Source organism: Tauraco erythrolophus, chromosome 1 (genome assembly GCF_009769465.1).
Source record: "Tauraco erythrolophus isolate bTauEry1 chromosome 1, bTauEry1.pri, whole genome shotgun sequence".
Lineage (NCBI taxonomy): Eukaryota > Metazoa > Chordata > Aves > Musophagiformes > Musophagidae > Tauraco > Tauraco erythrolophus.
The window spans coordinates 110,273,191-110,291,759 of NC_141465.1; the positions used below are offsets into that span (position 1 = coordinate 110,273,191).

The following is an 18,569-nucleotide window of genomic DNA, read 5'->3' on the forward strand; positions in this document are numbered from 1 at the left end:
CTGTTCTACAGCAGACAAGGGATCATGGAGTAATCTTCCACTCTGCCCTGAAGAATTGCTATTTCACTGCAAATCCTAACTACGCAAAGGAGAAAGTCTTTTTGAAATGGGAAATTCCCCAAACATTCATTTTTTTAAAAAACGTGTGATAGTACTGCTTTTTCAGCAAGGAAAGGAACACAACACAGAATTTGCTGCACAAAAGAAAAAAAACCTGCATTTCCTCCAATATTCTGAAAGTCATTTTGCTAAATTTATCTTCTGGTTCTTTTCTGCATATAGCCTTAATTAATTCAAGCATCTCATATTCAGCATCTATTCTACTAATGAGAAATAGGTGAAATGCCTTTAAAAAAATCAGAGGCAATGGGACTCATGTAATAACAATGAACTCTGTAACAGATTGCTAAGAAGAGAGTTTTGTAATAGACATTTAAGACAATCATTGATGTTGATTTTTGACAAGACGATGTTACATCATGGATCAACAGTCATTGCAGCTGATGGACTCCACGGGAATCTGGCTCACCAGCCACTAGATGTCTACATCAGAGACAGCTGAATCATTCACTTCTATTGAGTAGATCTCCATTGGCTAGAAATCCAGTCCACATGAAGTACTTCAAGTGGATACCTAAATTTACCCTAATCTCTTCCTGAAGTCCGTCCTGCTTCATCATCCTGAAGTAAAAGTGTGGAACGACCTTTACTGTCCGTTCTAGAGCCTTTTTACTCTCAAATTTCATTATTCCAGAACAAAGAGTAAATTAATTTTTAGAAGTAGATGTAAATACGTGTCCCGTGCCACAAATACAATGTACTAGGAGGACATAAGTAAGAACTACTACTTTAAAATTTCAATGCAGGCCCAAAAGGCCTTCAGTGAGAGTATTTGAGAGTCTCCATTCATGAAAGTGAAAAACGAAGAAATGAAGAAAAATACTTGTTGATAAACTAAATATATGTATTCTACAGGATCTACAAAATGTGAGGGTTTTGACAAAAAACTTTTAGAAAACCCGTTTTAGAAAAGCTCCACAGAACAGAGAAATGGACGATTGGAGTCTTCAAAAGACAGACAAACTACTCAAGATGAAGACTATGGATCAAAAAGGCACACCAGGAGATATGACTCGAGTCTCCAAAGTGATAAACGATATGGAGATGAATAAAGATGTGATTAACTACTACTTTCACAGCATAAACAGTAAAGCACATAGTGACTTTCCACTGTGGTGTTCCTCAGGGGCCGGTATTGGGACCTGTGCTGTTAAACATCTTTGTTGGTGACATGGACAGTGGGATCGAGTGCACTCTCAACAAGTTTGCTAACATCAAACTGTGTGGTGTGGTCAACATGCTGGAGGGGAGGGATGCCATCCAGAGGGACCTTGACAGCCTTCAGAGGTATTCCTGCACGAACCTCACAAAGTCCAAGGCCAAGTGCAAGGTCCTGCACGTCGGTGAGGACAATCCAAAGCACAAGTACAGGCTGAGCAGAGAATACATTTGAGAGCAGCCTGGAGGAGAAGGACTTGGGGCTGTTGGTTGATGAGAAGCTCAACATGAGCCGACAACGTGCGCTGGCAGCCCAGAAAGCCAACCGTATCCTGGGCTGCATCCAAAGAAGGTGAGCCAGCAGGTCGAGGGAGGTGATTCTGCCCCTCTACTCTACTCTACTCTCGTGAGACCCCACCTGGAATACTGCGTTCAGCTCTGGAGTCCCCAACACAAGAAGGACATGGACCTCTTGGAGCAAGTCCAGAGGAGGGCCACAAAGAGGATCAGAAGGCTGGAGCACCTCTGCTCTGAAGACAGGCTGAGAGAGTTGGGGCTGTTCAGCCTAGAGAAGAGAAGGCTCCGGGGAGACTCTCTAGCAGCCTTCCAGTATCTGAAGGGGACCTACAAGAAAGCTGGAGAGGGACTTTTGGCAATGGTGTGTAGTGACAGGATAAGGGGCAATGGATTTAAACAGAAAGAGAGCAGATTTAGACTAGATTTAAGGAAGAAATTCTTCCCTCTGAGGGTAGTGAAGCACTGAAACAGGTTGCCCCGGGAAGGTGTGGATGCCCCATCCCTGGAATTGATCAAGGCCAGGTTGGATGAGGTTTTTGGGCAACTTGATCTAACGGAAGGTGTCCCTGCCCCTGGCAGGGGGTCTGGAACTAGATGATCTTTAAGGTTCCTTCCAAACCAAACCATTCTATGATTCTATGACTTTATACATTTAAGCAAGCTGAAAAAAACAAAGACAAGAAGTGCTTCAAAGGTCATATAATTACTTTGTCAGACTCAATGACATAGGATATTATGAAGGTTAAAAGGGTAGTAGCTTCAAAAAAGATTAGATAAAACCTAGAAGGATAAATTCCTCAGTAGTTAAACACGACAGCGGAGACACCTTACTATCTGTTAAAATCCTAAATGCTGAAATGAAGTATCATCAGAGCAATCAATACGCTTGCTCAGATTTCTCCATTTTGATGTAAGCTGCAGTCATCACTGGAGGCAGAATGCTAAACCAGTTGGGCCCTTGGGCTGACCCAGTAAAGCAGCTTATGTAACACGTGAACGGCTTGCTTTCGTAAGAGTAGCGCAGTATTGCTTGACCGGACTTCTAATACCCTGCCCAGTCTAAATTACAGAATCACAAAATCACACAGAATCACAGAATGGTTAAGGCTGGAAGGGATTCATGAGATGCAACACAGAATTTGGACTGTATATCTTGTGGAAAAAAAACATTCATTAATGTAATTAACTACAAAACAGCAGGTTCCATTTGAAAACCAAGAAACACTTCTTCACTGTGAGGGTAACTGAGCACTGGCACAGGTTGCCCAGGGAGGTGGTGGAGTCTCTATCGTTGGAGATACTCAAAAGTCATTTGAACACAGTACTGGGCAACTGGCTCTAGGTGGACCTGCTTTAGCAGAATGGTTGGACCAGATGACCTCCAGAGGTTCCTTTCCAGCCTCAACCATCCTGCAATTCTGCGATTCTTTGAATTGGTGAAGGAGAAAGCATATTGGCTCTTTCCTCCCTTGAGAGTTACTCTGGCAGAAAGTATCACAAAAAGCCTGCCATAGGTGGTTTTATGCAGTGGAGACATCATATAAATCTTCCAGTTTCAGACCTCTTTTCCAATTAGCAGTTCTTGGAAGAAGGAGAGTGAGACAGTCTTTTGTAACTAATTGTAAGCACTGGACTCCTTTGCCCTTTCAAGCCTGAGAAGAAATATATTCCTAAACAGCAATTCACTTTCTCCACAGCAGTTCAGGATGCAAAAGTATCAGAAGTCTGAGAATCAGTATGAAACTTCTTTTCATTCATCGTATGATGGATATTCAGACAGTGATCTGATGCACAACAGGGCACCTGGTCCTTTCATAACTGCGATCCAGAACAATATTGAGGGAGAGCATCTTCTCTAAGAAGGAGGGAGGATGTGCGGGGCTCTTCGTATCTGTCACAATGACGAATAAATTCACCTGCCTGCTAATGTTTATGGACAAGCAATGATGGAACAGGAATGGAATTGAACGGGAAGGAAGATGCTCTTTGCTAGGTGGAAGTGATTGTGAAATCATCGCCTAGATGAATATTTCCAGGTGAAATCAATTTGTAATTTTATCAATTACTTATCCTCACCCTCCCTGGGAGGGAGGATAAGTACATCTGGGACAAAAGTACATCCCTCCCTGTACATCTGGGACAAAAGTAATCACTCGGGTTTTTTTTTAATTTCATAGAGTAGGATTAATTCAGTTTGAAGTCAGATACTGATCTTTTTGTGAATTAGTTTATTTCACAGCTGGCAAAATTGAGTATTTAAGTAACATACACAGTCCCCATGTAGTGGAGAAGTGCATGCATAATACACAAATTTGAAAATGCAGTCTTTTGTATCAATGCATGAAAATCACTGCTATTTTAGAAAGGCAGTGTCAACATACAATATTTTAACAACTGGATGTGTAATTTAGAAAGCCGTATCAGCTATCTATCTATACACACACGTTTATTATCTAGAATGAAGGGAAATGGTGAACTGCAAAATTATTATTCTATAGAATGGCTCTGCACTGTCATAAACCAGGATAGGAGCGAAAAAACACCAAGACCATTCAATGAAATCGCAGCTTAAGTAATGCTATGTCTGTTCTATATTTTGATATAAAAGAAGGCAAAGAAAACATCCTCATTTTCAAATAATGTCCAAAAGGTTTGTTTTGAAAACATATCCCAATGTCCTTTTATCTAAAGACTGATAGTACAGCCTACATCTCAAGATGGCTTGGTGTGCACTCTCTCATACTGGTCAATATTTACAGTGAACCTTGATGTCACTCTTGTGACTACAGACTACTGAAGTCTTTCCTGTGAGTCTTGCACTTTTGCTTATAGCAAATATTTTCCCAATTAACACAGTGAAAACAGTAAAGACACAGCATTTAACCATTAATTGCTCGGCTGAAAGTCATACTAACGTTTAGCCAATTGTTAGTTCATACATTCATACCTTTCAAATAAAATCGTGTAAAATATGTTTTTTTACTAGCTAACTAGAAGTAATAGTAGAGCCAAATAAAATAATCTCAGTTGCTGAATAGCTAGAACAAGGAATTGAGCTTTTACTGCCATGCTACATTTGTAGTCTCCAGTGTCTAATAGCCACATCACTTCAGAGGAGCCTCTTCCAAGCCTTCTCGGCCTCACTTTCTTGCCTTTCAAAGACCAATACTAACTGCAGATGCTCCCAGGATGTTCAAGACAAAACATTTAGTATGAAAGAAATAGTTACAGATATTATATGCACTGAGATGAGATCACATTCAAATACTGTAATTACTCTTGATAATAATGCAACATTTCCAAAATATTTCTCCCTTTTCATGAAGCATTCTATTAGGCGACTGCCTGCCTAAACTGTGATCACCTAAGAAATTACAGCTTACTAAGAACATCATAATGGATAAAAATATCAGCCTATTTCAGAATAAGTGTTTTTTTTTTTAAAAAAAGGAAATTAAGATCAAGATCTTTTGAAGGAAGAAGTAAACAGAATAGTCGAGATGACTTCTGGTATCATTTGGCATGCAAACAAATGGTGGCCATGCAAAGCAAATCTATGAATATCAGTGACTGGCCATCATAAAGTATGTAATTTTGTTACAGTAATCATGATTTGTAACCGTGATCCTAATGGTCTTCACTTTCAAATGAAATATTAAATATCTATGAAATATTATTATTACTTAGTACTACTCCTGTAATAAAATTAGCATTTCAAATGCAAAATATTATAAACACTCTGAATATCAAGGTTGAACACTTTTAATTATAAATTTAAATTTTTTGAAGGAATTAGCAGAGAGGCAAAAGGAGTCCCTAAAGAAGAAAAGTCAGCTGCAAACTGGTTTGTGTTAGTAAAACCAATTTCTAATATGACCACTAGGTGGAAATATTGTACTTACAGTTGGGGATGTGGCTGCTGACAGCAATGGTAAAATTCCTCCACAAGCAATAATAATATTGTCTACCATCTGGGAAATGAGATGTATTGTGTTGTGTACAAAAATAATATTTTCATTGCTATTGACAAAGTCCATCACAGACTTTGTGGAGTGACTGCAAGAACAGAAGAAAGGATGGATTAAAAACAAACAGTTAAAATAAAAGTTTTGATAAATTTGTTCTTTGCAATCAGACCGTGAATATCTCTTTAATATGAAGGAAAAATCTTGTCTACAAAACTTTGCATGTAAATTGTCTAAAAAATACAAACAGGACTAGTCTAATCAACAAATTGCTATCTATTTTCATACTAGGATGAGTTTCAGATGCCCATTGAGAAAAATGGCTTGTGACCTTTTATTCCCATCAACCTGTACTTCACTTCACAAGCAGTTCTGCTGAAAGCAGTGAGGTTATTTCTTCAGCCTAAAAGTCATTATTTAATATTAAGAGTTCACCATACTGTACCAATGCCATTTGAAGCACCCTTGATAACACCTAATGATAACATCTGCTGGTGTTTTAAAGGAGAAACTTGATAATATGGTGATATCTTCATCTAATATTAACTTTATTAACTAGTATTAAATTTATCATTACCAATACCTTTGCAAGCCACATGTGCTAATAAGATTAGCTGCAATCTCAGCAACTCCTAATTAGTGAGAATTGTCCCATGAAACAGTCACTCCCCAAAAATAGAAAACAGTGTGTGAAAATATTGAGGAATACTTAGTCTACAAGTATATTCTTTTCCCAAAATGACATTGTTGCCAGTCAGCAAACAAAAATTAAAGGCTTCAATTGAAAATACACAAACTGAGCTTTGATCTCCAAGCATTACCTAAACACAAAGTACAAATCCCCTCCATCTATTGGAAAAAAAAAAAAATCAAAATTGTCTGTTTCCTAGTGACTATCACAGAACTTCACCAAGCTGGAAATTAAATGCAATGCAATATAAATTGGTCTTTGGATAGAACTATGTTCAACTTTTCTGAAAATGAACTATTCTATCCTGGAAATTAGATTAAACAGTGTCTATTATATCTAAGGGCTCTGATAACAATAAGTTATTGAATATCTCTGTTGAAGTGTACAAAAAACCTAGGAAATGTCATTGCTGTCATAAAATATAACATAACCACCGAACTAACTACAATCAGGAGCTGGCATGCAGAAAAAAAATTGCCAACTAGAAAGAGTGATTCCTTAGAAAATGTTACAGGAAAGAGTTTTTATTTTTAAGGTTTGGAGGTAGAGAAGCTCTCTCTTAACTGATCAATTGAAAAAAATGGCCATTAGCAGACGCACAAGTCTTCCTCGTGTCTGAAACAGAAACAGCAGATTCTAACGCTAAACATAAACTGAAAGGGCAGCTCAGTTTAGTTAGGGATGTATGAGTTATACAATTTCTCAAGAAAATGGAAATTGTTATCTATGAAATAGAGCTGTTACAGGCTGGGGCAGGGTGAAAAGAAAAGATACAAGACACAGAAGGGCACTTCAGCTAACGCCAACTCTTTCCCTTCCCACGACCCCAGTAACATGCCCTCTACAACATATATAATTTTTCCTTGTTGACAGAAATACAAAACAGGTATTAAAGAAGAAACAACCACCTACCTTCTCCAAACATGTACATCAGTTTCTAGTGCAAAAAGCAAGTCTGTCAGGAGCCGCTGGTGCATGGGAGACCATTTAAACTCTGGAATACGAAACATAGTTGTGCGTGGACCTGGACTAAACTGTCGTCGCTGCTCTTCCGTCATCGGCATTCCTCGAAATCCCAAGTCAACACGTAAATCCCGGTCTTGCTGGGTGACAGATCTACCCTGTACTGCCTACATCAACAAGAAGTTCAAAAATCATGTTAAGTTTTTGCAATGTGTTTTTGAAAGGATTGCAGAATTTGAGAAAGGATAAGCTAAAACTGGACTCGAGCACAAACTATAGGAGACATTGATATTCCAAGGCAGGCGTATCCTTCAGTAAAGGACCTGCTCCAATTCAAATCAATCAATAGTGATGGGCTATAGCTGGCTTTCCTTTCAGCTATTCACCAATGTTCTACACTCAGGTTCTTCACTTGATGTATTACAGAAAAGACCAAATGCAGCACGTACAGGGTCAGTTGTGATAAGACTGTGTATAGGAAAAAACTATTATTTATTCTGATCACGCATTTTTTTTTAAATATTTGACTCAAGACATGGACAAACTACAGGGATGGCTTCAAGGAACGAGTGTACTTACTTTTAGACAGTTGTTCATTTTCCAAAACCAATTTATTTATTTGGTCTTTTTTAGCAGCATCATTAGAGAATCAAATCTAGTATCTCAAATCTCAGTTTGCCAATTTTGTTACGCTTTGTTAATTGGCTAACACTTTTATGGATTCTCAGGACATTCTTTAGGTTCTCCCAACAGGTGATGGATGTGAATTTCATTCCCTTTTAATACCTACATAGTCATAACCGTTTCCACTTGGTGATTAAAGACAAAAGTAAAAGATACACATAGAGGATATGATGGGGAATACTGGGATGGAAAAAGTAGTAAAGTACAATTTGACCAAATCTGAGGCAAATATTCATAACAACAAAATTATTCATAATATGCAACATCTCAGAAAGGAAGAAATACGAAGTTGGATCCTTGAAATTATTTTAAACTGACTTTAGATTACATTTAAACTGAAAAAAAAAAGAGAAAATGTGCTTGCTTTGCTCACATATTCATCTCCTGATCTCAGCATACTGTTTTAAATCTGGACATTTAAGAGCAAACAGACACTTATGAAATATTTGTACTAGCAATGTAGAAATGGAAACAGCATTGGATTTGAGCTGGAAAGCTTCTTAGATCTTTAGTCTCATTTTGATCTTCCATAGCCAGTATTTCAAGAGAAGAGCATTTTTCTTTTGTCCAATTTGACCTACCAGTATCAAAATTATTACTGTTGCTTTCATTTCCTAAGTTGTTCTTCAAATTATCTTTTATAAATATCTATATTTATATCTTTTATAAAATATCTATAAGTATTTTCTTGTTTTCTTGGACTTATCTTAGATTTGAACTCTTTGAAAGAATCTTCTGCAGTGGGTTTTCAATTCTATTTTCAGTTTTTCATAATTGACATCAAAGCTAGTTTTATACTTTTCAATATTTGATTGACTATTGATAAAGGCATTAACTCTTCTTAGAAGTAAGCAGGAGTTCCCATCTCTACTTTGATGTACAATTTGATGCTTCCTTTCAGTCTATCTGAAAAAAAGACAGCTTACTTCTTACTGATAAGGTGGAGAGCTGATTGCAGATCTATTTTTTTGAGAATTTGAGGTTAGTAACCCCATTCATATACCACTTGTTCCCTTTTGGGTACAACTATAGGCAGTTGTCATGTCAGCAGCAGTTATAACCGTACCATAACAGGATAGCTTTTATCTAGCCAATAATATTGTGTTTGCAAGAATCAGCTTTGATGTGCTTTGCATAAACCACTATGAAACCCAACTATCTACACTTGAGTGGCCAGTCTTTAAGTCACTTCGTTTGTTTTCAGTGGTTTCAAAGAGATCAAATCTAACGTGGCATTTCCTACACATGCTGCAATCAAAACTCCAACCTCTATCTCCCCGGTAGATATGCTAATTTTATAATTTCTCTTTACTTCATGAAAATTATAATCCTTGATTTATGTTTTATTTAATATACATTTCTATCCTTTTTTATTACTGGTAACTTCATTTAAAAAGAAAAGATTTAACTATGAATCATAGAATAGTTTAGGTTGGAAGGCACCCTAAAGATGATCCAGTTCCAATCCCCTGCCATGGGCAGGGACACCTTCCAATAAATCAGGTTGCTCAAAGCCTCATCCAGCCTGGCCTGGAAAGTTTACAATTCATGAGGTATTCCAAAACACCCAAAGAAAAGATTGGAAGGTAACAACAATTCTGCTGGTTGCACAGTTGATACTTCTTGAAAAGAAAATTATTTAAAAGAGACACTAATGGCTACAGACTTCAATCAATTCATTGCAGTTTAGCACTGACTTTAGTGAGAATTACTGTAATTTAAGTAGTATATGGAGAATCAAGGGAGTTAAACAACTTGTAGAGTCAGACTCTTGAAGAGTACACAGTTTGTAGATAATTTGTAGATCCAAATGATCTGTTAAGAGTTTTGTGAGTAGCTTAGTGTAAAACATTTGGAAAATCTTTTGTTTCTCCTATCTTAGATGATGTGATAAAAGTTTATTAAAATTTACGTATCATTTTAATCCTAGTAAATAATTACAGGATTGGAGAATTTACATTTTTATAATTCAACTGTTAGAGGTGAAATTCATCAAGGAAAGAGGTTAAAGAACAGAAAGTCTCAAAGTCACACCAATAGGATTTTCTACAGTAGCTAGATTATCTTTTTCATTAAAGATTTATCTTACAAATTCACTATGTTTATGGGTGCATATACATGTACATGACAAATGAATACTAGCATTTCACTTGTCTTTTACAACAAAAATCCACATTTCAATATAAAAAATGACTGCTCCTTTTTCATGTTATCCTCCATTCCTTCCCATTTATCAGTTTCCATAGTATTAACAGTCTTAAATTTAAGACTTAAAATAAGGTGTTTTGAAACTGATAGCAATAGATACACAAATCCTATCGAGAGCTTGCAGGGCCTGTTCTTTATTACACAGAATGCTTTTAAATATAAGGATCTCTCCACGATGGTTGATAGTCTGTCACTGACGTTACGAGGGTTTTCACAGTTTTGAAAAATGCTTACAAGAGAACCCCAAACTTCTTATAATATCTGTCTGGAGAATGCAAGAGCTCAATCTGCTTTTCTCTTTAAAACAGAGGTTCTTAGTATAGAGGAGAGACTTAGAAGAGAGTATTATTTGTCTGTGTCAGAACCCACTGGTATGAGTAACTGGGTTTTAATTTATTTTTTTTTTAAAGAAAAGTAACTTTTTTGGAAACCACAGACTGTTTAAATAAATTAAAATGTCAATTCACTGGAGTTTTTCTGAAAGTACTGTCTCCCTGAAGAAGAAAGTGGGCAGGCTTTTATCAGATGTGCTCTTTTATCAGATGACACGCACTTTGAGTGTACTTCAGTTTGTATCTGAAAGTCTTTCTTCTGATGATTTGGTACACACTGCAGAGCACTAGACAGAGCACTTTTTGCAATTTTTGTTTGGCTCTTCTGCCATAGTTTCAGGAATTCTGCTTGACTTTAAAATCCTAGAAGATAAATACTGGTGTACATACTGAACATACAGTCATCTAGTAAAATCTGGAAGTTAGTCAATTCCTGATAACAACCTTAAAAACGATCTTTGATTATGTGCTACAGTCTCTGAACAATGTAAGTGAGGAAATGAATTCTGTGCTTTAAAAGTTCAAAGTGATCCCATATTTTGCTGTGTGTAAAGAGTACAAATTCTTTCACAGAATAGACTTTTGCCATGGCCATCCCATTTTCAGAATGCTATGGCTCTCACAAACCCACTAATTTTTCAGAATTCTTCACAAAGAGACCTAGACAAGAAAGGACTTCACAGAAGAAAGTAGATACTCCTTCTTTTATTAATTATCTCTGGTCTGGAAATCAAATCACAGAATCACAGAATGTTAGGGATTGGAAGGGACCTCGAAGGATCATCTAGTCCAATCCCTCTGCCTGAACAGGACCACCTAGATCAGATCACACAAGAACATGTCCAGGCAAGTTTTGAACATCTCCAGAGAAGGAGACTCCACAACCTCTCTGGGCAGCCTGTTCCAGTGTTCTGTTACCCTTACTGGGAAGAAGTTCTTCCTCATGTTTAAGCGGAACCTCCTATGTTCCAGCTTATATCCATTTCCCCTTGTCCTATCATTGGATGCCACTGAGAAGAGCCTGGTTCCATCCTCACGACAGTCACCCTTTACATATTTATAAACATTAATGAGGTCCCCCCTCAGTCTCCTCTTCTCCAGGCTAAAGAGACCCAGCTCCCTCAGCCTTTCCTCATAAGGGAGATGCTCCACTCCCTTAATCATCTTTGTGGCCCTGCGCTGGACTCTCTCAAGCAGTTCCTTGTCCTTTTTGAACTGAGGGGCCCAGAACTGGACACAATATTCCAGATGCGGCCTCACAAGGGCAGAGTAGAGAGGGAGGAGAACAAATCACAGTTTTTCTTCTATTATCCCTAAACTATTACTTTTCTTTTGTTAGGATCAAATATGGAGATTATTTATGCCAGTATTCCTGTACAGGCAAAAAGACAGTAGGCTCAAGTGCTATCAGACTACACTCTGAGAAAGGTACAGCAAGAGTAAAGAACACTTTAGTGTATATTTCATAGTAAAATATAGATATTACTAATCTTAACACATACTATCAAGACAGTCTAAAGCAGAATTTTAAGAGTATCGGTTAATCTGTTCACAAGAGCTAAGGACAATGGATGAGAGACTCTCTTAGCTAAGTTTTTTTTTAAACTGAAGCATCCACAATTGCAATATATATTTTCTATACAGACATGAAAGACTCCACAATCCTTACATGTTATGGCATTTTCAAAGCAAGTAGGCTTGGAGGATGGACACCTTTCATATAATTAAAAAAATACACTTCAAACATCTCTCAGATCTCATACTATTAATTTATCCAGCAGCAATGAACAGTGATTACATCAGACACGTACATGGCTACCGCACTTGAAACTTACCTGGGTTGTCGTAGTTGTCTGGATCTTCCGTATCTCCTTTCCTGCTTCCTTACCATCATCAGATCTTTCTGTATCTGATATTATACTTCCTGCATCAACACTAGGTACAGTTTTGGTACCAGAAGACTCTGTCTCAAGAGTTGTGGCAGTCATTTCAGCATATTCTAATCCTTTAGATGATGAAGCCAACTCCCTCTCAGAAATGCTACTCATTCCATCTGAAGTTGTGTGAATCTTGAATTCCTTGTCCTCTATTATACTTGAAGCACACGTAATATCTACACTACCTGTCATATGTGCAAGCAATCCCAAATCATCATTTACACCAAGATGCATCTGTGTTTCTTGCACATTTGCAATAGAAATGTGATTACTTGAAAGTTCAGGTAGAAGTTTCTCCTCTTGACTAGGTATTTTATCAAAGAGAAATGAGGTACTGTTAGTAGAAGGTTCATCTTTCTCATCAGCCAGAGTTATTAATGGACCATTATCTTTTTCCTCGTTCTTCTTAATAATACCCACACTTCCATGAACATTGTTTTGGAGCTTCTCAACAGCAGCGCTATATACATTATCTAGAAGGGATTCGACTTCTACAAGTGCACCATTTTCTCCAGTTACCAGTGTCTCTGGTGATAAATCCATATCATCAAGTTTTACTTCTGTAGCTTCTACCTTTTCAGCTTTTATATCAACCAAAAGGTCATGAACTTCTACATGCACTCCTCCTCCTGGTCTCTCAGCACTTCCAAGCACATCATCTGACACTTTTGTAGCCATAAGCAAGTCCCTCGTATCTGTACTGACAGGGTAATCCGTTTCACTTTCTGGACTTTGACTTTGCGAAAGGTCTTCTATCTCTCGAATTTCCATTCCACCTTTTGCTCCTGTTGTCTGAGAGGAAAGACCTGAGATAGTGCTCACGTTCCCCTTCTTGCCCTTTTTTATGTTTTCTTCCTCCTGCCTTTGATACTCTTCATACATTTTTGCTAGGTACTCCTTGTGAGCCTCATATGTGACCTTACAAAGAAAAAAACAGATTATGTGGATGAATATATGCTACATGAACCTGGACAAAAGCTAACAAGAATCTTAACAACATGTTACACGCAGATTACAAATCGTTTCACATCAAAGGACCCACAACGATGACAAAAAATGGCCACCTTGACATGTATGGAGATAGCCACCAGATGGCACTAAATCACTTTACAACTTCTCTCATTCTCTTGCTAGTCCCTTTGGGGTAGCTGCCAGTATTAAAAAAAAACATCCACGAGCCATTTCTTACCTTGGAATGAGCTATAGAAAGAGTATCCACCCACACTCTCCAGCCTCCCCATTCATATTTTATTGCATGATACAAGAGAATACGGAAAATGTTGTAAACCATCTCAGTGATCTTCTGCTCTTCAGAGTTCTTAGGGTTGATGTATCCCAGAGAAAACATCCAGTCCTGCCACACTGAACACTGAAGTAAACATCTAAAGTGAAATAATTAGGTCAAAATATATCCAAACAAAGCTTCTTTATTTTAACATTATGATGGTTAAAATAGGAGGAAAATCTCTGAATATCAATCCCATGGTAGGAAGAAACAAAAATACTTCAGGATGAGCAAAAATTTGAAGCATATTCTAACCAGAAGAATCCAATATTAGTTGCTGAACTAAGAAAAGTTAGTGCAGACCTATTCCATTTATTTTTTATATATTCCACATAATATACAGAATAAAACTACACAGAGTATAACAGATTGCTATTACCCGCAAGCCAAGGACAAGAGAATATTTTTTGTAGGGACATACCTTCTGTTTTCACGGCTATTACTAAAGAGTTTTATCATATCAGATAAGAACAAACGTCGAACTTCCATCAGCTCTGCACTTGGTGTGGAGTTTTTTAACAGCGTTGCCACCACCTTAAGAATCACTTTGAAAGAATAAATTAGTTACGTAACATATTTTAACAACATTAAAAAAAAAGGTGCTGAGAGCAACTAATGTGAGTAGTAACTGAAACTCATATATATTTGCAATTCAATAATGAATTGTTCTCACTTCCTGAACCATTTCAAAAAACTTCCACAATGACTAGGCAATATACTTATCATAAAAACACAATATATTGTCCTTACTTGGATTCTGAATTTTCACTGTAGAATCTGGCTCTGGATGTGGTTTATGAACAACTTGAGTGCATACTTGTTCAGTCAAAATCTAAAACAGAGAATATTAATTTCATTTTACCATATTTAATTTAATGCCATAGCATTTCTTTGTTTATTTTTAAATTTTTTAAGAAGAACATTTACCATGGCCACATGAAATATTTTGGTAAAATATTTTTATTCTTGAAGAATGGAAATGAGCAATTCCTCTATGTGAGGAGCAAGATTTCCATGGACGTACCACGACTGGCTAACAAATTTTTCAGTTAGCTAACTAAATATACAATAATGGTGTTTTAAAGATATTCCGTTCATATTCTTTATAGTGTTATACATTCACAGATCAAAAATTCTTTCATGAGTACCACGCATCAAAAGCTATTCTCATATATTCCATCCATAACCAAACTAAGTATTTCTTAAAAGTGGGTTTGGTTTTCCCCAGCTAGGACAGAGGAACAGTCACAGACAGCGTTCCATAGGAATAATTTTGGGACTTCACACAATGGGCCAGACAGATCATTCTCCTGTTTCTTGCATTGTACCTGACAAACTAAATAGTCTGTATTGAGGCAACACCACAGACTTTTCACAATGGGATACCTGTCACTCGTTCTATGCATGCAACTTTATCTTTAAGAACAAGTTAAAAATTTAATAATAATAATGTGGGTCTCCCAATGAGTACATTCAAGCAAGTGTATTTCAAAATACAATCATTTCACTAGTAATTCTTATTTCTTTTAAAGCAGAGCTGTAGCTCATCCATTAATCAACAATCAAACTAATGTCAGTTGTAAACATGTATCTTCTAATGGGTCTTTACATATTGGCATTTAAAACAGAATGCAAATATTTGCTTAGCTTTTTATGAGAGCACATGGAAAATATCTGCACCAGTTCCTTGGCAAATCTGTTGTATTTCTGACACTTCACTCCTTTTTCTCCTCCTCCGGATGTTTTTTCAAATGTAAATGGCTGTGGATACTGGACTCCATATGGATTTTAATTTTGTCACTGTTATGTATTTTCTGAACATATCAATCACAGAAGCTCTCAGAAATCTGCATGCAGGGACATCTAGACTGTGAGACCCAAGTGGTCAAACCACACAGGGTAAGCTTAGATATGTGCAATATGAAAAAAAATTGATGTCTGAGTAAGTTGCTGGCAAATAGATAATGTTCAGGTTTTTACAATCATAGGAGAATGTTTTCTACGTTACTCAGATTCAGAGTCCTAAATATTAAGCACTCTTTTTGTCTTCCATGTCTTTTCGAGAACCAATAGGGGAAAAAAAAGAAAATCTTTCTAGTGCATAAGATCCTCAGAAATTGCAATAGGTTGAATTCTAAGTCACCATTTTAAAAATAATTAAAGACTGGACATGATCTTTATGCCTTTGCAAGTATGAGGACATGGGTTTTGACCAACTTGATGTTGACAATATTTTGCTTTAACAAATTTCCTCATCATCAAAACCAAAGTTTCTACAAGAGCCTAGTAGAATAGCTGAAAGCTTCAAGGTCATATTCACTCACCTCAAGCAGTATTTGTTACATAAAAGTAGCTGTGTTCAGTTATTATTTTGGCATACTCTCAGCATTAGCAGTTGAAAAAGAAAAATAGGACTTCTCAAAATTTTGTAAACTTGAAAGGAATGGCACAAAAATAAAAAGAAAAGGAAAAACAAAAACAGGCCTCTCTTTGGCCCCAGTACTTTCCATTCCAATGGAAACAAACTCCTCCAAACCATGGAGGACTACAAGCAATTCAGGTCTTAAATAGCAGGATCTTCTCCATCACCCTTTGTAATGTCCTAAGTGAAAAACTTTGTAGGGACAATGTAAAAATTCTGACACTGTTAATAAAAATATGCAAAGCATGGTGAAATACATTCTGAACTAATAAATCTTGTCTTAAAATTTCTATCTAAAATTGTCTCAAAAGTCTTGAGAACTAAAGCATAGAGTCACAACAATATAATTAAGTCATAACTTCTACAACAGAGATGACAATCTCTGTGTTTAATAATTTGTACCTCATAAAGCGTGTTATACGTTGTAACGGTGACCGTATTTGTGTGCAGCATTAACCTTTCTCCAAGAAGAGTGAAAAGACTGTGAGTATGCATGATTTCAACCTTTCGCCTGTAAGAGAAAATGAAAATATTAGGAAAACGCCACACTTTGAGCATTTCAGGTAAATGCAAAAAACCCCAAATCTAAATATTTTTATGTTGTATTAATAAATTCTGAAGCTGTTTATTCTGTAAATATTATGAATTAAATGTCATTTAAGATCTTTCCCAGTATGAACACAATTATAGTAATACACAAAGGTTCTCAAAAAGCAATGCGGCATTTGGGATGGGCTTTTGTATAAAGCGAATGACACACCATTCTCGCCCCCATGATTTTCACAGTGGAAAAAGAAAAAAGGATCCCTTTGTATCTTACTCGGGCTGAGAGCGTTCAAGATGTTGACAGGTTGGTTAAAATGTGACCCCTGCAGAACATAACTTTTGTTGCTCTCTCAGGGTCTCAGGACAATCTAGCCTCAGATCTTCCAGAATAAATACTAACACATACGGATTTGTCAGTACTGCTATTCTCTTTATATAGCATTCTCCCATGAAGCCAAAATAATTAAATCCTGGAATAACATACGTTTCAATGCAAAGGAAATACAATCCTGGAAAGTTATGAAATTCCAAGTGATCGAGGTGAATTTTATAACTAGGATCAAGAACTACTCAAAAAGTGGAGAAGAAAGCAGCTCACATAAATGAATTCCATCTGTCCCAAACCACTATTTTTTTTATAATTGGATATAATAATTAAAGAGTAAATCACATCATTAAATTTATCTACTTCTGTAGTAAATATGAAATAAAAAACATTATTCAACATAATCAATAATCTGTTAAAGCAGCAGAAAAATATAAAATAAAACTCTGTACAGTTTCCATAAAATTTTATGCATTTATAAGTTAAGAAACTCCTTTTTCATGATTACTTGTGATAATAACACAAGTTTAAATTATATAGACTCATTCCAGAACTTTTGAAATGAATACATTATAATTTTCAGATAACTACAAAAGAGAGAGACAACAACTTAGAGTGTACTCTTCTGTGCATAGAAGAGAGTTCATGAGTTTTTATGAGAAAAACTAGAAGTATGCAACATTGTGAGCTATGATGTAGCACGTGAAAGTGAAAATTAGTTTAAATGTGCAGATCAAAACCAAAAGTAAATAACAGAGCATGATTTCAGCAGTGGCATAGAAAGAATCAAGGATGGCAGAGAAGGAAAAGAACAGGATTTTGCACACTTGTTAAGGTTAGACAAAGTAGTCTATCATCACAGATCACATATGCTCTTACCTAACACATTACTGGTCACTTCTAAGAATCAGTTACCTCCACTCTATAGCTAAATCTATGATGAATACATATGAACTAAAGCAATGGTAACTGGTTTAGTACCTGCGCACTTGTTATTAATAAGGTACTGGTTCAGATTTCATAAATCACATTGTAACAGTTCTTTATGCAATTCTGCTTTATTTAAGTGCTTTATAGTTTTATGTAGCTTATAATTTTATAATTGCTTAGAATTTCCTGTAGTTGACTACAATTTTCTAAAATCATGCATATGCAAACATACGTATGTGCACAAATAGGCACATCTCACAAGCGCTAGCTGTAAGATATGAAAATGGGGGGGGGCATTTTACACAAAATGTGAACATTTACAGATGTTCGGAGGTCTGAAAAATAAAAAAAAACCTTAAAGTTACATAGAATATTCAAGTGGATTTCAATGACTTCAATTACATAAAAGATAAAGTTATTTAATTTTGTGCTAAGTATTTACTTTCACTCAACAATGGAAACTACACTGATACATCCATACTTAGAGGTAGATGCTAAGGATCAGGAAATGAAATTTCAGCTTCTGAAAAATCTCACTTTTCTTTTTCTGTAATGTTCCACTGACAGAGTTTGCTACACAATTTACTGGATAAGCAATAAATACTTTAAATAAATGTACTTATTTGGGCACAACCAGGCTTCTGCACAAGCCAAACTTGCATCTGATGTATCTTACTTAATCCAACTCCTATCAACGTGAATGATT

At 36.4% G+C, this 18,569-nt stretch overlaps 1 protein-coding gene across 7 annotated transcripts in view; it reads right to left on the minus strand.

Annotated features, from left to right (window-relative positions):
- NBEA (neurobeachin) overlaps window positions 1-18,569 on the minus strand; it is a 531,270-nt gene that overhangs the window by 345,739 nt on the left and 166,962 nt on the right. For all 7 annotated transcript variants that reach the window (XM_086612868.1, XM_086612875.1, XM_086612851.1 and 4 more), the window contains exons 18-24: window positions 16,465-16,573; window positions 14,391-14,472; window positions 14,062-14,185; window positions 13,545-13,737; window positions 12,254-13,273; window positions 7,144-7,361; window positions 5,478-5,631 (exon numbers count right to left, since the gene is read on the minus strand). In XM_086612868.1, coding sequence (XP_086468994.1) covers window positions 5,478-5,631; window positions 7,144-7,361; window positions 12,254-13,273; window positions 13,545-13,737; window positions 14,062-14,185; window positions 14,391-14,472; window positions 16,465-16,573 — 1,900 coding nt within the window. The remainder of the gene's footprint in view (window positions 1-5,477; window positions 5,632-7,143; window positions 7,362-12,253; window positions 13,274-13,544; window positions 13,738-14,061; window positions 14,186-14,390; window positions 14,473-16,464; window positions 16,574-18,569) is intronic.